The sequence below is a fragment of the Chiloscyllium plagiosum genome, unplaced genomic scaffold (assembly GCF_037043375.1).
Source record: "Chiloscyllium plagiosum isolate Xiang-an unplaced genomic scaffold, Cpla_swu_hap1 HiC_scaffold_12, whole genome shotgun sequence".
NCBI lineage: Eukaryota > Metazoa > Chordata > Chondrichthyes > Orectolobiformes > Hemiscylliidae > Chiloscyllium > Chiloscyllium plagiosum.
In genome coordinates this window covers 56428018-56451730 of record NW_028270150.1, presented here as the reverse complement: position 1 = coordinate 56451730, position 23713 = coordinate 56428018, and the positions used below count along the sequence as shown (strand labels likewise).

Genomic DNA, 23713 nt, shown 5'->3' with positions numbered 1-23713 from the left:
TTATACACTTAATGATAAGGTCCTGGGGAGAGTTGCTGAACAAAGAGACCTTGGAGTGCAGGTTCATAGTTCCTTTAAAGTGGAGTCGCAGGTGTACAGGATAGTGAAGAAGACATTGAGTATAGGAGTTGGGAGGTCATGTTGTGGCTTTATAGGACAATGGCTATGTCACTTTTGTAGTACTATGTGCAATTCTGGTCTCCCTGCTATAGGAAGGATGTTGTGAAGTTTGCAACGGTTCAGAAAAGATTTACAAGATTATTGAAGGGTTTGAGCTATAGAGAGATGCAGAATAGGTTGGCACTATTTTCTCTGGAGCATCAGAGGCTGAGGGGTGACCATTTTTCCCCAGGGTATGGGAGTCCAAAACTAGGGGACATAGGTTTAAGGTGAGAGGGCAAAGATTTAAAAAGGGCAACTTTTTCACACAGAGGATGGTGCATATATGGAATGAGCTGCTAGAGGAAGAGGTGGAGGCTGATACAATTACAGCATTTAAAAGGCATATGCATAGGAAGGGTTTAGAGGGATACGGGCCAAATGTTGGCAAATAGGACCGGATTAATTTAGGATATCTGGTTGGCATGGATGAGTTGGACCAAAGAGTCTGTTTCCATGCTGTACAGCTCTATGATTTTCTGATTATATATCATCCATCCAAAATGATTCTACAACTAAACTGAATTATCTTGATTACCACTTCCATTGTGATCCTCAACAGGTTTGAAGGAGTTGGTGTCAAGAAATCTACAAGGACAGCAGCTGATACTAGGGACAAAATCAGAAAGTCCAGGCAGACATTATGAGAGTGAATGGTTACAGAACATTAATTTCAGGTCCTAATTTAGAATACCTACAGTGTGGAAACAGGTTCTTCAGCCCAACAAGTCCACACCGACCCTCCGAAGAGTAACCCACCCAGACCCATTCCCCTACCCTATATTTACCCAGGACCAATGCACCTAAGCTACACATCCCTGAACACTATGGGAAATTTAGCATGGCTAATTTTCCTAACCTGCACACCTTCAAACAGTGGGAGGAAACCCACACAGACACAGGAAGAGTATACAAACTCCACACAGACAGTTGCCTGAGGCTGGAATTGAACCCAGGTCCCTATGCTGTGAGGCAGCAGTGCTAACCACTGAGCCACCATGCCACTCATAATTCGACTGAAAATGCACCATGATACCTATTTTCAAGAAAGATGATTTGGGCAGCACATTCTCCCTGTGTCTGCGTGGGTTTCCTCCGGGTGCTCCGGTTTCCTCCCACAGTCCAAAAATGTGCAGGTCAGGTGAATTGGCCATGCTAAATTGCCCGTAGTGTTAGGTAAGGGGTAAATGTAGGGGTATGGGTGGGTTGCGCTTCGGCGGGTCGGTGTGGACTTGTTGGGCCGAAGGGCCTGTTTCCACACTGTAAGTAATCTAATCTAATCTATGATAAAACAAACTCATTTGTTTCATACTAGCTACTGGAAAAATAATCAAATTAAACATTGGGAACCAAGTTGAGAATTACCTCTAAAATAATGTTGCAAATAGGAAACATCAAACTCCAAGAACACAAGGAATGTTGGAAAATTCTGACGTAATCGCTAAATTCTAGAATCTTTGATATAAGTTTGAAAAGAAAGATTGTTGTGCATCTGACTACAATAATGAAACATGCATTTAAATTGCATTTCCTCAGGATATTTCAAAATGCTTTACAAGCAATTAATTACTTGTGATGTGAATTTATTAATGTAGACAAAGATATTTGGAGGTGGAATGAAATGGGCTGAAAGATATTAGATTTGATAATTATACTCTGTGAAATGCTCCAGGGGCTGTTTCTGCAACCCCTGCTGTTCCTTATTTATGTAAAATTACTTTAATTCCAAAATCTCCCTGAATTTCAATAAACCTCAGGATTTGTGAAGTGAATACAAATTAATATCACTACAGATAATTAGGGTTGTTATTGACAATTTAAGGGCCCTTTCAATGCAATCATGGCTGATCTTTGACCTCAACTCCATTTTCCGACCTGTTCCCCCAAATCCCTCAGTTTCCTGAGAGACCCAAAGTCTGTCTGTCTACTTTTGGAATATCCACAATCCTTTGGGTTGAAGATGCCAAAGATTTACATCCACTCCACCTGCTTCTCCAACCTATCACCATTATCCCACCTGCATCTACCTATTGCACTCTCAGCTACCTTTCCCCCAGCCCCACCCCCCTCCCATTTATCTTACCACCCCCTGGCCCACAAGCCTCATTCCTGATGAAGGGCTTTTGCCCGAAATGTTGATTTTCCTGCTCCTCAGATACTGCCTGACCTGCTGTGCTTTTCCAGCACCACACTCTCGACTCTGATCTCCAGTACCTGCAGTCCTCACTTTGTCCTAATATGCATGATTTGGAGATGTTGGTGTTACAGAACATTTTTAACTTTGTACACTGGGGTGTACAAAGTTAAAAATCACACAACACCAAGTTATAGTCCAACAGGTTTATTTGGAAGCACTAGATTTCAGAGCGCTGCTCCTTCATCAGGTACTTGTGAAGTACAAGATCATGAGATACAGAATTTATAGCAAAAGTTTACAGTGTGATGTAACTGAAATTATATATTGAAAAAGACCTGGATTGTTTATTAAGTCTCTCATTTTTTAGAATGAACATGTTGGTGTCAGTTCTATCTTAAGGAAATTACAGAACTTTTTAAAAGTTACATTCTCAAGTGGACTTTAACAATTTTGCCCAGATAATGCACTTAAAGTGTGAGGTGCCCTGTGTGAGACTGTCTGTGCCACGATGCTCAGACTGATTCTAATCTAAAAAAAATGGATTTACATAATCTCACATGGATTCATGTAGCTTTTGAGCAAAATAAAATGTAATTCTGCAAGTTCAAATTCACCCCACAAACGTAAATGTCTGTGTGTGTGTGTGTGTGTGGGGGTTATGAGTGTACGTGTGCAAGTGTAAAGGGGTATAAGTCTGTAAGAGGGTGCATGTGGGAGTGTACGTGTGAGCATTTGAGAGAGAGCATGTATATGAGAGAGGGTCTGCGTGAGTGTCTGTGTGTGTGTCTATAGGAGTATGTGTGTGTCTGTAGGAATGTGTGTGTGTGGTGCAGTGGGGTCATCTGTAGTGTGAGATGAACCCAAGATCGAGGCCATTCCCATGGGTACCGAACTTGGCTATCAGTTTCTGCTCGGCCACTTTGCGTTGTTGCCTGTCCCAAAGTCCACCTTGGAGGACGGTCACCTGAAGGTCCAAGGTCGAATGTCCTGACCATTGAAGCGTTCTCCGACAGGGAGGGAACACTCCTGTCTGTTAATTGTTGTGCAGTGCGCATTCATCCATTGCCATAGCTCCTGTTCGGTCTTGCCAATGTACCATGCCTCAGGGCATCCTTGCCTGCAGCGTATGAGATAGACAATGTTGGCTGAGTCGCATGAGTACCTGCCACATACGTGGTGGGAGGTGTCCCCATGTGTAATGGTGGTATCCATATTGACACTCTGACATGTCTTGCAATGGATGATAAACTGGTTGTCAAAGATGAAAATGTTGTGGTCGAGAATAAAGTGGATGAGTTGTAGGACAGTGCTCAGAGATTGGCAGTTATTGGTGTTGAGTACTGAGACTGTTGCCGCGATGCTGTCATCATGGGGGATGATGGTATGGAATGCAGAAATGTCCATTGTGACAAGGAATGTTCCCGGTTCGACTGGTCCGTGGGTGCTGAGTTGCTGTAAGAAATCTGTAGTGTCGCGACAGAAGCTGGGGGTCCCCTGTACAATGGGTTTCAAGATGCCTTTGACATAGCCAGAGAGGTTTTCACACAAGGTCCCATTGCCTGATACAATGGGACATCCTGGTGTGTTGGCTTTGTGTATCTTCAGAAGGCAGTAGAAGTCATCTACATGAGAAGTACATGACATGAGGGCACTTAGGGCACTCTGAAGGACTGGATCCAAAGGACTGGACTGGATCAAAAAAAAAATCAATGTGTTTAGTTCACGGGTGTGCTCTTTAATCGGATTGGCCTGTAGTTGCCTGTGGTGTTCCTGGTTGTTCAGTTGTCGGTACACTTCCTTGCAGTAATCTGTTTTATTCTGAATGATGATGGCTCCTCCTTTTTCTGCTGGTTTGATGACAATGGTGTGATTGGCTTTGAGAGCATGGATGGCATTGCATTGTGACTGGGTGATGTTTTGCTCTACCTTGTGGGTGCGGCTGATGAATCTGGCATTTATATATTTCCTGACGGTTTGAGTGTACATGTCAAGCCCAGGGCAACAGCCCTTCGATGGGGTCCAAGTTGACTCCTTCTTTGGTCATTCCTGTATGGATACCTGTGATGATTGTTCTGGTTCCTTAGTGGGCTCACTGGAATCACTGCTGGCATCTTGAAAGAATTTCTGGAGTCTCATTTGTTTGACAAATTCTTCCGTGTCTGCTGCAAGACTCGGGTCCATTTTAGTGGTGGGGCAGATGTTGGGACCCCTGCTAACAACTTCAATCTCTTCTGGTTGCAGCGTGTGGTCCGATAATTTGACGATTGATCTCCCCGTGTGATAACGTTTTCCGCTGGGGTGCCAAGGTCAGTTTGGCCTAATAAGCATGTTGTGTCAATGAAAGGCTGCAATGTAACAAACAATAGTGAGCTGAATGTGAAGAGTGTAGAGAGCTGAATGGTCCTGGACTAGAGTACATATAATCCTGGAGGTGGAAGTGCAGTTTAAAAATAAATTATAGCACAGTATTGTAGCATTGTTTCTCTGGCTTGCTAGGAGTGAAATCCATTAGATAAATACATAGTCGGAGTCTGAACCACTGAAGCTTCTCATGATCTGGCCAGGTTGATCCTTGAGAATTACAGTTAGTTTTAATCACTAAATCACAAGAAAAATCATAATGCCACATAAGTGACAGAGTGAAGAACAAAAACAAAATTGAATCGTAGTGGTTCCATTTTTTTGCCAGTTATTCATTTAAAGTTACTCAGTTGTAACGTAGAAGTGATGAGAAAAAGCTGAAAGATTTGTGTTTTTCAGTATGAGAAACTGTAATAAGTTACCCTACAAGAGTGTTTAGATAAGTAAAGTCACCATAGTCTTTACAGACCTTTCTGCTGCTGTCTCAAATGAGAGACATAACTGGTGAAGTTTTAACCTTACGATCGCCGCCTCTCAAGCAAGGAGAAGGGTGGAGAAGGAGAGTCCTTCTTGGTATCCATAGATGCTGTTTGACATCACTCTACATTACAAAGCATCCAATTTCTTGATGAAGGGCTTATGCCCGAAACATCAATTCTCCTGTTCCTCAGATGCTGCCTGACCTGCTGTGCTTTTCTACCACTACACTCTCGACTGATCTCCAGCATCTGCAGTCCTCACTTTCTACAAAGCATCCATCCAGTCAGTTACGCTAACTGACCCCCTGAAGAATTTGGAATTCTACAGTAGAATAAAAAGTGCTAAATCCTCAATCAAAAAACAGAAATTGCTGGAACAGCTCAGCAGGTCTGGCAGCATGCGTGGAGAGAAATCAGAGTAAATGTGTTGGGTCCAGTGACCCTTCTTCAGAACTGATGGCAGCTAGGGAAATGTTTTTGATGTGGAAGATAGAATGGGGGAAGTGGGTAAGGATTAAATGATCAGTGAAGGTAGAGCCCAAAGAGAGAGAAGAACTGTTGGACAGACAAAGGACTAGACAATGGTCAGGCTAGGAGGATGAATAACTGTTAATAGGGACTGTTAGTAGCTAATAATGGGTATGTATTAGCAGCCTGTGTGATAATAAGGCCTATTATGTGAGGGTTGGGGTAAGAACATGGAAGAAGGTGCCTCAAGCCGTAATATTGTTGAACTTGATATTGAGTCGAGAAGACTGTAGAGGTTTCAAGCAGACAATGTGGTTCTGTTCTTCCAGCTCACGCTGAGCTTCACTGAAACACTGCAGCAAGTCTGAGACAGAGTTGTTGGTCAGGGAATGTGGTAGTGTATTAAAGTGGCAGGCAACTGGAAGCTCAGGGTCTTTCCAACATATGTGTTCTCTGAAGCAATCATCCAGTCTACACTTTGTTTCCCCTTTGTAGAGGGGACCACACTGTGAGCAGAGAGTGCAGTTGACTAGATTATGTGAACATGCAGGTAAAGTGCTGCTTCACCTGGTGGGTGTGTTTGGGCCATTGGATACTGATGAGGGAGGGAGTAAAAGGCAGGTGTTTGTGGTTGCAAGGGAAAGTGCCATGGGGCTGTGGACAGTATTGGGAGTGAAGAAGGAGTGGACCAGAATGTCCCAGAGGAAAAAGTCCCTGGGGAAGGCTGATAAGGGAAGGGAGGGGAATATATGTCTGGAGGCGGCATCTCGCCAGAGGTGGCGGAAATGGTGGCTAATGATCCTCTGGATGTGGATGCTTGTATGATAGTAGAAGAGGACAAGGGGGACCCTTTCACTATTGCGGGAGGAAAGAGAGGGGGTCAGGACGGAAGTGCAGGAGATGGGTTAGGCCTGGCTGAGGGCCCTCAAGTACGGTGTAGGGGAATCGTCGGTTGAGGAAGAAGGTGGACATTTTGGAGGCCCCCTTGTCAAAGTTGGCATTATTGGAACAGATGTGACGGAGACGAAGAAACTGGGAGAATGGAATAGGCAGCAAGGTGTGACAATGCATAGTCAAGGTAACTGTGGGAGTCAGTGGGTTTATAGATATACCCAGAAATGAAAACAGAAGTGTCAAAGAAAGGAAGGGAGGAGTGGGGTGGAAATTGGAGGTGAATTTGGAGGAAAACTTTTCCAATTCCAGTTGAGATAAGGAGGCAGCACCAATGATATAATTGATGTACCAGAGAAGGAGCTGTGGAATAGGACTGGAAAAAAGAATGTTCCACATATCTGACAAAGAGACAGGCATAAGTGGGGGGTACCCATGGCCACTCCTCTGACCTGATGAAAGTGAGAGGCAATAAAAGAGAAGTTCCTCAAGAGTGAGAATGAACTTGGCCAGGCAGAGGAACTTTAAATCATGAATACTGTGTCAAACCACCACAGGACAAATGGGAAAACTGGGAAAATATTCAAAGCTAATCCCAGGAACCAAGAAAAATAAGAATGCTTTTCTGGACTTGTGCAAATACTGAGATTCTTAAAGAATATGTGGATTTTGTGATGACAGTGCCTCGAGTTTTCTATGGAAAAATGAACTAGATAAACACAATGGCCTCTGTCACATCCAATTAAATGGTCAGTAATAAGCAATAATAATAAACTATTGGCACGAGGGGCATTTACACAGAATATGAGCTGTGGTTTGTGTTTTAGCCTAGGATTATCTAGATTATAGTGCTTGTGTGAGGCCATGGGATGTGATCTACATATACACACACTCCATAGACAAAGTTGCCTTTTAGCTGCTTTAGACAGTGTAGGCGACAAAGCCTCACTGATTAATAGGACACATGGGATATCCCCTAAGAACTTAAACGACTGAAAATGTGCATTCTGGACTTGAAAACAGTGAAAAGTCTGGATTTAAATTTTTAGCTTTGTCAAGCTTCTTGAAGCATAATTCATTTGTAGTGAAATCCAGTATACTATGTGCAATTTCTGATAATGACCATTTGGTAACCACAGCAGAACATCCACCCCAGTGCTCCAGATCTCACCAGCATCCAGCAAACGCAGCATTGTTTCAGAGAGTAACAAGAGGGTAAGTCAGACATCTTTTAAATTGAGAATATAGTTAGATTGAACATCAGAATAATTCCTCTTTAGAATTTTCAAAAGCTCTACATCACAGCAGTGGATATTATATTTTGACCTTGCTCAAATATGTGTTCAACATTTGTAAAATCTGTGATTAGAATCTAAGAATTAAATTGTATATTCAACAGTCGAATAATAAAAGCAATGTTGCCTCAATCTAGTTCTAGCTGGACCCTTTAAAAAGCTTATAGGAACCCTGTATTTGAATAAAATATTCTGCACCTAAGAAGCTTTACTTACCTTTGAGAAATAGTAAATCTGAGCAGAAAGAAGTTACTTTAGAACAGTGTGCCATCTAGTGAAGCAAATGCTGACTAACTTGTGGAATTCAAAACGTATTTAATTACTGACTTTACAGGGAATAGAAAGTCATGGACATGTTCAGACCAGTCCTAAAGTAAGACATATTTTAGAACAAATTGAATGGCCCTTTCTTTCTCTGACATTCTTCTAATTGTGATATTTTTTTCAAACTTAGCCCATGTGAATTCCAAAATAATAAAAGTAAAAATATTTATTCCTTAAAATATGAATAATGTTTTCAAAGACATTGATCAATTGATAAGTTTTTTTCCCCTTTTTCCTTTGAAGCTGTGACTCCCTGTTTGTTCCTGGTGCCATGACCATGAGGCCCCTCCTGTGAACTCAGTGGACAGTATCAATATGCCATTATTTGGCTTTTTTTTGGTTTAGATCATAAGATGTAGGAGCAGAAGTAAGCTATTCAGCCCATTCAGTCTGCTCTGCCATTCACTGAAATCATGGCTGATCTGATATTTCTCTATCTTTTCCCCAAAATCCTTGATTCCTTTACTGATTAAAGATATCTACCTCAACCATGAATATACTAATAACACAGTCATAACAACTATCTGCCGTAAAGAATCTCACAGATTCACTACTCTCAGAGAAAAAAAAATCCATCTCACTTCTGTCTTAAATGAACAAATCCTTATTGAGATTACACACCCTAGTCTGAGGCTTTTGACCTACTCCACCTGTAATAAGCAAATCCCTCCATCCCTGGGATCAACTTAGGGAACCTTCTGAGGACTGCCCCTAGTGCAAGAATATCCTTAAATAAGGTGATCAAAGCTGGTCACAGAATTAACACCTCCTATTTATATAGATTTCCTCTTGAGGTACTGCACATAAGGCTATTTAATAAGATAGGAGCCCATGTGTTGGGGATAAAATATTTGCATGGATAGAGAATTGGCTAACTTTTTAGTTGGAATAAAGGGGGCATTTTCAGCAATAGCAACCTGTAACTAGTGGAGTGTAACAGGGATCAGTTCTGGGGACACAATTATTTACATGAATTTACTGACTTGGTGACTGAAGTGAATGTACAATCCCCAAGAAGATGGGCAACAGAAGAATAGGTGGGAGGCTAAGTAGTTAGGAGTTTACAGAGGGATATTGTCAGGTTAAATAGTCTGGCAAAAACTTAGCAGATGGAATATAATGTGGGAAATTGTTAAGTTTACATTAGATTAGATTAGATTCCCTCCAGTATGGAAACAGGTCTTTCGGCCCAATGAGTCCACACTGACCCTCTGAAGAGTAACCCATCCAGACCCATTTCCCTCTGACTAATGCACCTAGTACTAAGGGCAATTTAGCATGGCCAATTCACCTAACCTGCACATCTTTGGATTGTGGGAGGAAACCGAAACAACCGGAGGAAACCCATGCAGACACAGGGAGAATGTATAAACTCCACAGTCACCTGAGGTTGGAATCAAACCTGTTATCCACTTTGGCAAGAAGAATAGAAGAGTTGAATGTTATTTTAAAGAAGAAAGACAGAAAACTGCAGCATAGAGAGATTTGTGTGTTCTGATTCAATCACAAAAAAACCTAACATTCCAAGTTCAGCAGATAACAGGGAAGGGTGAACTGACTGCTAAGTGCCAGTAATGAACAACATGGGGATAAATGCCTCTGTGCTTTTCAAGATTTTTAAATGAAAACTACATTCATACTCAAAATTTTGATCTAATTGTTAAATGTTTTCCTGAATACTAGAATCCAAGGCTGAGATTGGTATATCAAAATGCCTTGGAAGCTAAGCCCTTGATTGTTTTGAAACTGTGCACTGTGTATTTAAATTAATTTTTAGGCCAATAAGTGCATTTCTGACTTCTCAGGACTGTCATTTTGGTTTATGAAAGGGATTTTAGAAAACAATTACATATTTTAATAAAATTGTTTTGTATTGATTGACATGTTATTTTCATTGGTAGGCTAAATCTTCAGAAAGTGTTGACACTCTGTCAATGAGTAACAGTGTGCCCAAGGACCTGGTCAAAGGAAAAAACAATATGCCTAAAATAGCAATTTCCAGATATTCCATTTCATCAGGTGTGTGCATGTCTCAATGCTTTTCTTTAAACATGCAGTAGATTAACAAATCATTATTGCAATGCTGCAATTTCAGGTTAAATTCCCAAAAAGTCCAAGGAATTTATTTATCCATGAATGAACACGCCATTACATTGGAGTATGTTTCAGCTTCTGAAGAAAAGGCATCAGGACAAACCAAAGTATTGCATATATTAGTTGGTTTTATAGGTCACTGGGCAAATTGCATCTATTGATTTTAGTCCTTGTTACGCACACTGACCGCATTCTGTTGACATTAGACAAAAACAGATTTGAAAGAGTAATTGGATTTCACCCTAAAAAAGACACACCACTGAAAATGGAAGGGCAACTAATGAGAGAGCTGATGTCAGTTTTTAATCTGCACAGTTATCATGAGGACAACCCAAAGCAAAATTCGTCTCTTGTTCAGTCCGCATTTGTTTAAGCATAGTGATCTTGAGACCTAAACACTATCCTCTATCCTCAGCGGGGTTAGGACCCAGGTGTTATAGTATAATGGACTCCCAAATCTATGTTACTCGTAATCTAAACCATGCATTAACAAATAGAAAATTGTAACCAGTGTGCCCCAGTATTTCAATTTTCAAATCTGCTTATGGGTGCCTCTCCTCACTGATAGTTCAGAAAACCACTCCACTTTCTGAGGAGATATATGTGTAAAAGAAATGTAACCTTGCCTTAGTAGACTGGTGGCAAATCATACACTCTACAGAAAGAAAGGAACTTGCTTTTGTCTTAAAAGTCTATTCTCAAATAATCCTCTTGGTTTTAATCAAAAACAGAATCTTTTTGCCCGAGAGAGATTGAGGGCCTATCATACACCAGAATACTAATTTGACCCTATTCAGGACACATGCATATACATGCTTAATTAACCTATCTGCTGGTGATAACTCTGTGTAAAACATCATAATGTAGTTCTCCTGCATAATGTTATTGCACATGCACAGAAGAAAGAGCTCGCGAAGTGTGGGCATTCTGAGAATTGTACAAATAGGAGTATTGCTTGCTTGCCCAGAAAGCAAGGGGTTAGCAACAGTCCTTTTCCAGATATCAATACTCCATTACATATGGTTTAACTAACAAATCCTTTACCTTCAATATCATCTTTGCATTCTCCTTGACATTTTGCTTTTAAATGTGAATGTCACCTGGCAAAATAAATTTACTTGGCTGTTTGGTGTAATATATTTAGAGGGAGGGAAAAGTTGTGAAACAGGCTCCACTTTTGGAATACTGTGTACAGTTCAAATCTCCCTGCTCTCAGAAGGGTGTTATTAAACTGGAAAGGGTGCAGAAAAGATTTACAAGGATGTTGTATAGACTGGAGGGTTTGAGTTGTAGGGACCGGCTGAATAGGCTGCCACGTTTTTTTTCCCACCGGGGTCTGGAAGGCTGAGGAGTGACTTTATTGAGGTTTATAAAATGATGAGAGGCATAGATACGGTGAATAGCTAATGTCTTTTCCCCAGGGTAGGGGAGTACAAAACTAAAGAGCATAGGTTTAAAGTGATGTGGGAAAGATTAAAGAGGGACCTAAGGGGCAACTTGTTCACACAGAGGGTGGTGTGTATATGGAATGAGCAACCAGAGGAAGTGGTAGAAGTGGGTACCATTACAACATTTGAAAGACATTTGGACAGGCACATGAACAGGAAAGGTTTAGGGGATATTGGTCAAACGCAGCAAAGGGACTAGTGCAATTTATAAAATCTGGTTGGCATGAAGGAGTTGGACCAAAGGGTCTGTTTCCGTGTTGTATGAGTCTTATGACTCCATAATAGGAGATATCATTATAGTGAATTCATTCTAGGATATGCTGTAGCCAGTCAAGGCGAAAGTAATCTTGGTTTTCAGTATATTTTATTTGTATAAAGTCATTTATAATATACCGTCCTGTCCCATAATATAACTGTGTCTTTGGTACAGATCGCAGTAGATCAGAGTTGGACTTGAGTGGATCCTATACATCCGGCAATGAAGATTCCATTAGCCTCAGGAGTAAAAGTGTACCTGGAGGTCTCAATGAAGCCATGGTCAGTTGAAAACATAACTGTTTTTTCATGGATTATGGTTCCTTTAAAATTCTTAAACATAAAATGACCTTGTGAGTGTTTCTCATGAAATTGGAAATATTTTTCATTGAGTGAACACAATGCATCAGTCTATTGCAATAGGTGGCTGTGCATGTGGCTTTATGCTAAGATTATTACTGGTTTAGAAGCACAGTATGTTAAGAATGATTCTCAGCTTTGAACAGTCACTGTAGCTCCCTGTAATGCCATAAGCTTTGACAATAATAACTTTGAGCAAGCTAACTGATGACTGAGATTTTATATTAAATCAATACTGTGGCATTTCAGGGACTACAGTCTAGTCTCCTAGTGACTGAAAAATCTAAAAACAGAAGATTTTTTTAACAGTAATCAAACGTCGAAGGTACTAAAACAACAATACAAATATTGTTCAAAGGACAACATCCCTTAAAAATATATATACATTATTTGTTTGATAGGAATTTACAGTGAAAAAGAAATATCAAATGACTTCCAGTCATGTCCTTGGCTACTCGATCCTGCACAACTCTGGTCTCTGTTTGAGGCAGAATCAGCATCAACATGCTACTTATCAATTGTGTACCCAAAGTACTTGGCTGAATTTTTCTGTAGGAGAAAAGGAGGACTGCAGATGCTAGAGATCAGAGTTGAGAATGTGGTGCTGGAAAAGCACAGCAGGTCAGACAGCATCCACAGAAAAGGACAATCAATGTTTAGGGCATAAGCCCTTCATCAGGAAGGGCCTTTTCTGTATTTGGTTCTTTTTAACTTGTATTTTAAGATGATCTGCAAAAGAAGCAAGGGCGAAATGAGGAAAAACTTTCATTCACCAAGTAGTTAGGGTATGGAATGCATTGCATGGAAGTGTGTAGGAGGCAGGCACGATTGGGTCATTCAAGAGGGCTTTAGAGAAATATTTGGATGCATACAATGTGCAAGGTTATGTGGAAAATAGGAAATGGACACTAGGTGATGATATTCATTTAATGGAATGGTACATGCTCAATGAACTGCATGGCTTCTTTCTGTGCCATAATACTCCTGTGATATTGCAATAGGATAAATAAAGTAATTTTGTTTTAAACATTGGGAAAATAAAATAGTTTGCAGTGTTTGTTCTTCTGTCCCTGTATATTCCTGTGTTTACAGTGCAAAATAGAATGTTAAATATCTATATTCAAATCTTGAATTCATGCCATCTTTTGTACAAAGCTGAGCTTCAAAATATTAATACAACTTGCCTGTATTCACTGTGGTAATATGTGACTTTTAGGATTATCTTGAGGAAGAAGAGGAGGAGGAGGAGGAGGAGGAGGAGGAGGAAGAAGATATCGATGACTTGGTCTCTATGTATCGCCCAAGCAGTGGAAGAAGCAGTCTGGGAAGTGGTTTATCGGTGGTAAGTTTGGAATAAACATGATGTCATAATTGACACACACTTATTGTTCATGTGTGTTTCTCTGATCATGTAAAAACTTTGGTTAAACATGGTAGCATTCAGTAGACTTCCTAAAACTTTAGTATTGTTAATGCTTTAAAGAATTGATTTGGTGAACAGTAAATCGATTGATGCCATGATCAAAAATGATTTAGGCAGAGTCCTTTTAATGCTAGGACTAAGTTAAATGATGAACTGAAAGTTTCTTTTGACTTCTAGTGAAAACTATGTAAAATTTGTTTGTAAAATTTTTATATCAAAGAAGAAGAATGTGCCAGTAGTACTTTAGGAGGTAATTATGTTGGATTGAGGTAGAGCAGAAGGTGATTTTTCTGCATCAGATTGTGCTCAATTGATCTCAGAATTCTTAATACTTACACTTGATGTCTGAAATGGGTTTGTGAAGGGCACCACCAGTGTTGGTTAGCTAAATAAGTCAAATATGGAGTTCTGAAGTTCATTCCTGATCCTTAAAACATAATATTCTGCCAGTTGTGATTCTAAATTATAATTAGCAAGTGTTATACTGAATTCCAAATAAAAACAAGGGAATGATTCCTGAAGAGGGGTGGGTTCCTGACTCTGAGTTAGAAGCTCCAAATTCAAATCAAGACTAATGGCCTTGGATGGTGCGTTCATAATGCAACCAGACAGGTCAATTTTCAAACTGGAAAACCTTCCACTTATGCCTATGGAGATGGTAAGTGTGAGGTATATACCAAGCATGCTTGATGCAGAATGGAGACCATTCAAGCTAAAACTTTGGCTTCAGGCAAGTGACCAGTTACAGGAGAAACAAGAGAATGTGAGCACATACTGCCTCATGTACTTTTACATGTAAGAAATCTGTAGTTCCTTAGCTGTTTTGAGTGAAAACTCTGATAAAATGGCGCAAACCAAATCTAAAAAGCACTAAAAATACAACTTTTTGAAAAAAAAAGAAACATTTTAAAGTAATGTAAGGATACCAGAAAAGAGCAGAATTGAGCAAAAACCTGAAGTTTCCTAGCTTGCTATCTTAGCAGTGGCAGACCGAGGAAGAAACACCGACTCAATAAATGAACTAATAATCATCCAAACAAATTCTGAGAGCATCAAGGAGTTCAAAAATTACATTAAAGATACTGATAAACAATGTTGTAATAAAGTAAACATTTGTGACAAGAAATAACATCTTATAGAATCTCCACAGTCTGGAAACAGGCCATTTGGCCCAACAAGTCCATCCCGACCCTCCAAAGAGTAACCCACCCAGACCCATTCCCCTACCCTATTACTTTACATTTACCTCAATAATGCACCTAACCTACACATCCCATAAAACTATGGGCAATTTAGCGTGGCCAATTCATCTAACCTGCACATCTTTGGATTATGGGAAGAAACTGGAGCACCCGGAGGAAACCCACACAGACATGAGGAGAATGTGCAAACTCCACACAGACAGTCTTCATTGATTACGTTATATAGGGGCTCATTTTTCCTAGAATTTAATAACAAAGTATAATTACAGTATACATTGTAACAGAACAATGGGAGTATAACTGAAGAGGAATTGAAAGTACCTGTGCACAGGGTAATTTTTTGATGATTCAACTTGGTAGCTATCAGAAAGCTTATGATAATGTTTTGTAATTGTAAGCTTTGATTTATTTTCCAAAATGGAAGAATAGGTGATATCTTGCCCATGATTATATTTTTGAAGATATTTTAGCAAGATATTACATTTTATAGACAGTGTCATTATATTATAAAGGATAGTAAATTAAAATTAACAAAGTTGCTGCAATTTCAAATTAATTGTTATGCAAAGCATTAAAAAAAACCCAATTATTTCATTTTGGAAAATGATGTAAGCAGTTCATTCATGAATCAAAAATAAGTTGGCAAAAATGCTTGCTGAGACATATGATTGAAAGATGTTTGTCATCTTAATTGAGTGAGCCTGCTCATAAGCCAACAACAATGAAAATGGAGAAAAGAGAAATATTTAAGTAAATTTACACTGTTGCAGAATTGGTAAGAAGTGGGCACATTCACTCTGATTTGATACAATTACATTTATGTAACACAAAACTTGTACTTGTACGTCTCATGTTCCACTTTTCTTTAAAACGACTATTTCAAAACAAAAAAAGTGTGCCTTTTATTTCTAACCTTATGTGCAAGCTCTCTATGCAAGATCCTTGTGTGTGAATTCTTACTGTTTCAAACAGCTCCTTCAAATATGTTAATGTAGGAGACTTTCCCTGTGGGCAAATGTTCTTTCTCTTACTGCAATGCTGTATTCTCACTAGCACTCTGCAATGTCTTTGTATTTTTCTTCAATTCTTGTCCTGTCATGTAAAGCATTGCCAGTCAAGCTCTGACAAGAAGTGGACATTCCTTAATGTACCTGATCATGATGCAGAAACCGTGAGTTCCTTTGCTTGCAAATTTATTAAGGCATCTTTATTCTCACTTTATCTTTTTGCAAATATGTCTTTAAGCACTGGTAATTGCATTGGAGGTGAAAAACAGGGATGTATGATTATTGATCATATCTCAGAACCTAATACTTTTGAAACATCTTTTTTCCTTGTAGTCATTTTCTGAGGATAAAAGCTATTGTTTCTAGGAGATAAAATGAGGCTTTTGCAAAGAGAAAAGCTTGATATGCTCCCAGCACCTGCAGGGTGCAAGATCCTTTATCCTTTTCAATTAATTGCTGAAATGTCAAAGTGACTCAGATACTATTTATCTTTTTAGTCTTTAAATGCTGTACAGTTCTACAAACCTTTACAGATCTGACATTGTTCCATGGTTCATTGGGAACGCTCACATTATTTCACAAAAAGATTATGAGCAACCCTGTTTCCAAAAATTGGCTGAGCTCAACAGTAGATCCAATGTAAGCAATAAATGGCATATATCATTGTCTTGCTAAAAAGAACATACTTCTAGTGTAGCTTTCTATCTCTGGCAGTTTGTAATTGTATTCAAATACATTTCAATTGATAAAGGTCCTTTAGAAAATATTAATAATTTTATAAAGCAAACCGTCTGCATTCAGATGCTGTTACTTGATTGCCCAAAGCTCCAAGCAGACAGATGTTAAGCAAATTGAGTTAATGGAATCAATGCTGAACTTTGGCATTATGGTAAATTAGTTTATTACGATTTCTTTCTTGAAATGAGAGATTCAACAATCAAGTAAGAACTAATGTTAATCTGCTTTACTGCCAAAGGAAGGACATAGATCAGTATCCTATGATTAATATACTTCACTGCCTCATTGTCATCTTAAAAATTTGATAGCTCAGTAATCAAATTTGACTGTGTTGAGAGTTAACTTCTAAACCAAAAATCTGAGTCCAAGACCCATGGTCCACTTTCTTGTGTGAGTATCTTTGCTACCAAGCCTTACATGGGAACCTCTCAGAATTCTAGGGAGTAGGTAGTGGGCTTCCCATCTCAGAACCTACAAACATATTGGAAAGTTATGAGACTACATTAACTTTGGCTGTGTAATAGCTTGCAGGTCTAGACACTCAACACCAAGAAACGTAGCAAATCTATGGCAAAGAGGTCATTTGGTCCATCATGTCTGTGCTGGTTGAAAAGTAGTATTTAGCTTATATTCACATTCCCTATTCTTGGCCCATAATCATGAATGTTACGACCTTCCAATTATGATTCAACGTGATGAGAATTTCAGTATCTGGCACTTGATCAGGCAATGAGTTCCAGAAATCCATCATCAAAACTTTTCTCAAGTCCTCCCCTCTACTCTTCCCATGCCCAGTGGTTATCAACCATTCTGATCATCTGTCTAGGTCCCTTAATTTTATACACCTCCAGTAAATCTGTCCTTGCCCTCCCTGTTCCAGAGAAAACAATCCCTGCTTATCAAAATTTTCCGCAGCTAAAATTCTCCGTGACTGATAGCTTCCTTATAAATTTCTATTGCCTACATATTTTCCCTGTAAAGTGGAGACCAAAACCATACGTATGCTCCAGCTGTGATCTAACTTGTGTCTTATCTCGTTCCAACAGTCATTCCTGATGAAGGGTTTTTGCCCGAAACGTCGATTTTCCTGCTCCTCGGAAGCTGCCTGACCTGCTGTGCTTTACTCTAATCTTGACTCTAACCTCCAGCATCTGCAGTACCCACTTTTGCATAGTTCCAACACAACCTTGCAGTTCTGATATTCAGTGTCATGGCTAAAAAATCCCATATGCCTTCTTAACCAACTTTCGTGCTATCTTAAGGATATGCACTCCAAGATTCCTTTCCTTCTTTACACTTCACACTTGATAACCCATCTGGAATATTATTCTTCCTCTGAGCTGTGATTCTTTCTTTAACCAACATTGTGACTTCCCATTCCTTTTTTTCCCTCAATCCCCCTGTTGATCCTATCTGATAACCCAGTAACCAGAAATATAGAACTGCCATTCCTTCTATTCTTTAAACCATATTTCAGTAATAGTTATAATATCATACTTTCAATTATCTATTTGTGCCTTCAGTTCACATACCTTATTCATTTGCCTCCTCACAATGAAATTAATTCATTGAACAACTCAATTCTATTGTCTAGCCTTTGTTTCATCTGCCTTCCATATTCAGTCACTAATTTTCTATCTTTTTATTTCCAGTCTTTTTTCTTCCTTCTCAGTTTATCCTGTAGTTGCTAATCCCATCAAACTCATTTTATCCCTTCTTGCTGCAATATTAGTTGCAGCCTTGTTGAGGTGAAACTGGAGGTGAGGTCTGTTTTTTATAAGTCCCACCTCCCACAGAATGTCAGAAATTGAAAGCCTTCCCTCTTGTACCATCTCACTAGCCATGTATTCATTTTCACTGACCTTCTATTTCTGCACTCACTAGTCTGTGGCATTAGGAGTAGTCTGGAGATTGCTACTCTTGAAAGGTAGTTTTACATTTCTTTGCAGGTCTCATAAAAATAAGCTGAAAGCCAAGTCACACTTCCTACCTGTCATTGCTGCAGTCTTCACCACAACCTCTGGCTGTTCACCCTTCCCTTCAGTACCCTGAAGCTACTTGTGACATCCTTGACCCTAGCACCAAGGTGGCAGTGCAGTATCTTGGAGGATCATCTGTCACTTTCCTGAAGTTTCTTGCTCTCCTCCACACTACCCTCATACAATTGGCACACCCCTGCTACCATGGCCTTGGGTCTGATTGTATTCCTGAAGAAGAGCTTATGCCCGAAACGTCGATTCTCCTGTTCCCTGGATGCTGCCTGACCTGCTGCGCTTTTCCAGCAACACATTTCCAGCTCTGATTGTATTCACCAATGGAAGTATTGCTTCCATCATTATTCAGCACTGACTATGGTTTAGATAGCCAGATGCACAAAGGGATTTTGTAACCTGCTTGGTGTTCTTTGACTAGTGGTGGTTATCCATTCCCTCTCTGCCTACATACTCTTAGGCTTCGAGATGACTGCTTCCTAAAAGGTGCTATCCATGTAGCTGTCAAGCTTAGGGATGCATTTCCGTGATCTACTCAAGCTTTGAAGCTTAGAGCTGCAACTAGTGTCACCGCTTCACAGATTGTCTGGGAGACAAGAAGTGTACGGGAGTTAGCACAAGAAACACAATGTGCATTTGACTGGAATGAGGTGCCATTTATTAATGTACTAGCTAAATTGCTAACTTAATTCAGCGTCCTAAATGAAAGATGGGAGAAAGTCAGATAGTATTCTGTTGTAAGATGAGAAAAAGAAAAGCAAAACATAGTCAAGGATTTAGACAGTAAGAATAAGAAAAGGAAGGTGTCATAATTATGTTTTACATATTGATAGATTGAAAATTGTTAAACTTCATGGATTGGACAATATTCTGGTTAGACAGATCATCTGCCCTTTACAGAACCTGAAACTGTGAATGTAAAACAACACAAGTGTGATAAAAAGCCCTGAAAGATTACCATCTTGTCAATGGATATGAAAACTTATAGAATTAAAACTCGGCTTGAATTGGATGAAATAGTTAATGGTTTAAGTTTGACAAATTATGGTAATATTTTACGACTCAATAAGCTTATCATAAAATTGCTCAGCCACTACAAGTGACCCATTATTTAATTCTGAAAGATAGTGAGTGCTTATATTCTCCTGTTATCAATGCATTAAAGAGAGATAGGGTTTTACCTCATTAACAGAATGCAGGGCAAATCCTCTCAATCTATATTATTGTTTTTATAATGCATATTACCTAGACTTTTAAAGATAATTAAAGTCTTTTAACAATTTTAAAATTTTCATAAATCTTCATGTCCAATATCCATAAGCCTGTACTTATCATACCAAGTATTTATGGTTTAATATCTTTCATCCAACTACATTCAATTAGTAGATGATAATTTCAATCTCAAATCCTGTTCTTACAAATATTTATTGTGTACATGTGTAGTTGTCAGTTTGAGGTGCATGCAGTTTTACATTATTGATTTATCAAAGAGTAACTGTAGGGGGTGAGTAAAGAAAATCTATTCACAACAGGCATACATGGTTACAATACATAGCTCTAACCAGATGAATCCCAAAACTCTCTCAGTACAGTACTGTACCTAGTTCTTTCTGAAATGCATGCAGGATCTTCACTTGTGCTGCTTGATTGCAAATTCCATTTGAAGTCTTAAACGCATGCTGTTTGATGAATTCCCTGATATCAGTGCTCTAGTTCCTTTTCTCAGTTAGAACTATGTTCTCTTGTCCTGCTCCAACAACTTAATTTAAATATTGTAGATTTAGCTTTATCTATACCATTTTCAATCTTAGACATTTTGGTCCTGCTCTCTAATCTGAAAGGTTTAAGTGTCTCCATTCATTCCTCATGATTGAGACCCTTGATTTCAGAGATTAGCAATTGCTTCATCTCTGTCTGAACAGCACACCTCTGATTTGGCAAACAAAAATGGATGCAGTATTCAAGGTATATCTGCAACTTGATCATTGCTTCCACTGACTTACAGACTTCTTTTTTTGAGTTGTGTGCAATTCTGGTCTCCCTTCTATAGGAAGGATGTTGTAAAACTTGAAAGGGTTCAAAAAAGATTTACAAGGATGTTGCCAGGGTTGGAGGGTTTGAGCTATAGAGAGACTGAATAGGCTGGGGCTGTTTTTCCTGGAGTGTCAGAAGTTGAAAGTTGAAAGGTGACTTTATAGAGATTTATACAATCATGAGGGGTATGGATAAGGTAAATAGACAAGGTCTTTTCCCAGGGGTGGGGGAGTCCAGAACTAGAGGGCATAGGTTTAGAGTGGGAGGGGAAAATATAAAAGGGATCTAAGGGGCAACTTTTTCACGCAGAAGGTGTTGCATGTATGGAATGAGCTGCCAGAGGAAATGGTGGAGGCTGGTACAATTACAACATTTAAAAGGCATCTGGATGGGTATATGAATGGGAAGGGTTTAGAGGGATATGGGTGAAGTGCTGGCAAATGGGACTAGATTAGTTTAGGATATCTGGTTGGCGTGGACGAGTTGGACTGAAGGGTCTGTTTCCATGCTGTACATCTCTATGACTCTACTGCCTAGTTCAAGATTCTTTTCTCTTGTTGATTGCTACTCCATGTTGTTAATTTTAATAGTGTGGTATGCACAATGCACTTCCCCAGTTATTCTCTGGAAACAAAAATTGGGAGAGGGGAACATTCTGCTGTCATCCAATGTAGACTTGTGCTATTGCCCAATTACACCAGCAGACAAATTCATAATTACTCCAATTGGATGGGTTTTAATAGAAGCATAGGGGTGAGGGGTGATCACTTTTTATTTTTGGAAAGGATGACTACATTATGGGGCAATAGCGGGCAAGCGCAAGGATCAAGGACTCTGGGGTCACAAGCCCCACCCACCACAAGCTGCTAGTGAATTAGAGATTGGCAGTTCTTCATTGCTGGGCACTTCCATCTGAGAAATAGTGACTGCTGCTGGGAATTTCAGTGTTGAACCTAAAAGAAATATAAGTCTGGTACTGTGTCACTCACTGTTTTGAGAAATGCAACATTGGGGATGGATGAGTAAATACAAGAAAATCGTTTCATCCCTTTTATATGATCAACTTGTAAAAACAATTTTCATTATTTAGCAGTCTCAAGTTACTTCTACCAATTGGCATTATTTCAATGATGAAAGGCAAGAGTGAAACTGGAAATGTGGTCTGTCCCAGCTCAGTCATTAAGTAAATAATTATAATTCTATCGTTTTCCTGATATTTCAGTTCATCCTTGGTGAGTCTGAGCATTAGGTGTCAGGATGATAATCATAAACCCCTCCTGTAATATCTGATCTGTTTACACTGTTCATTTGTTTCTTCTTGCAGACCAGTTTAAATAGTATGATAAGTGTCTACAGTGAAACAGGAGACTATGGCAATGTCAATATCAGTGGGGAAATCCTCCTTGCAATCAACTATAACTACAAAAGTGGGGCATTAAATATTATTGTGAAGGAATGTCGCAATTTAGCAATCGGAGATGAAAAGAAACAAAGGACTGACCCGTAAGTATTTTTTTTCCTTTTTGAATAGATTGCTCGGTTTTGAACTGAGGTAATCATCAGAAGCTGTGATCAGATAGCAGAGTCAAACTTAATCGCTTATTTGAGAGAAAGTGAGGGCTGCAAATGCTGGAGATCAGAGCTGAAAATGTGTTGCTGGAAAAGCGCAGCAGGTCAGGCAGCATCCAAGGAACAGGAGAATGGACGTTTCGGGCATAAGCCCTTCTTCAGGAAGGACCTGCTGCGCTTTTCCAGCAACACATTAATCGCTTATTTGCTCAATTTCAAGTGTGCTTACATTCAAAATCAGAACTAAACAAATTCTTTAATTCATCCACAGCTATGTGAAGACTTACCTCCTCCCAGACAAATCTCGCCAGAGCAAGCGCAAGACTAAGCTCAAATCAAACACAACAAATCCAGTTTACAATGAAACATTGAAGGTTTGTCAATCTGCTCCTTTTGTGAATGGTCACATCAACAAATACTCCATCAGGAAGCTATTAAGTTTTCAGTTTAATTCAGCACAAATTATTTGGACTCACTTTGGTGTTTATTGTTGGACCTCTGACTATCTACATCAGTGTGTACCTTTAATTATTTACGAGGTGTATTCAGATGTCATTTATGTGCCCAATATGGCAGACAGAATATGCTTGTTCATTTCACATTGGAAGTGTGATTTTTACTATACTAAGGGAATGCTAAAGTGAAGACATCCACAATTCTCCCCTAAACAGACTCCAAGACTCTTTGCTCATTAAATGTTGGAGCAGGGTCAAGGGGTTTTATTCTGTCATGCGCCATAAGCATTGCTGGCTGGGCCAGCATTTATTGCCTGACCCTAGTTGCTCTTGAGAAAGTGATGATGAGCTGCCTTCTTGAACTGTTGCATCCATGTGCTGTAGGTAGACCCGCAATGTCCCTAGGGAGGGGATTCCAGGACTTTGACCCAATGACAGTAAAATAATAGAAATACATTTCCAAGACAGGATGGTGAGTTGATTGGAGGAACTTGCAGATGATGGTGTTCCTAGAGGTCTACACCTACTCTTAATTCAAATGAATGCATTTATAACTTCATAAACATCAGGGTCCAGATGCTAATTTATGTCTGATGTTAATCTGGTTTGAATGCTGTTACTGTATTAGAAAGAGTTCTTGAAACTCTGATTCTATCAAAGCAGATCGTTGTCATTTAATCGGAAATGGTAGAGGTTTACATGATTGTCAGAGAATTAACTTGGATACAAGTATTTTCTTTGTAATGACTAGTTGAGGGACAGTCAAAAATAAAGTCTATAAAATAACATTTTTGAGATGTCTTTATTTTAGTAAGCTTTGAAAGTGAAGTTCAGTGATCCAAATCCAAATTTGAGAGCATAAGATCAGCTGAGCTTGGATAACACTGGAAACTGATGTCCTCAGTTGGCTGGATGGCTGGTTTGTGATGCAGAGTGATGCCAACAGTGTGGGGTCAATTCCTGCACCAGCTGAAGTTACCATGTAGGACTCCTCCTTCTAACCTCTCCACTCACCTGTGGCAT

The 23713-nt window shown here is 39.4% G+C and overlaps 1 protein-coding gene across 4 annotated transcripts in view; it reads left to right on the top strand.

Moving 5' to 3' along the window:
- Window positions 1–23713, top strand: part of sytl5 (synaptotagmin-like 5) — a 189243-nt gene that overhangs the window by 140902 nt on the left and 24628 nt on the right. For 2 of the 4 annotated variants that reach the window (XM_043700824.2, XM_087992848.1), the window contains 7 exons: window positions 7635–7710; window positions 10016–10133; window positions 12087–12193; window positions 13488–13613; window positions 16002–16067; window positions 21991–22169; window positions 22507–22609. In XM_043700824.2, coding sequence (XP_043556759.1) covers window positions 7635–7710; window positions 10016–10133; window positions 12087–12193; window positions 13488–13613; window positions 16002–16067; window positions 21991–22169; window positions 22507–22609 — 775 coding nt within the window. The remainder of the gene's footprint in view (window positions 1–7634; window positions 7711–10015; window positions 10134–12086; window positions 12194–13487; window positions 13614–16001; window positions 16068–21990; window positions 22170–22506; window positions 22610–23713) is intronic. The other 2 variants (XM_043700827.2, XM_043700828.2) reach the window with 2 other exon arrangements.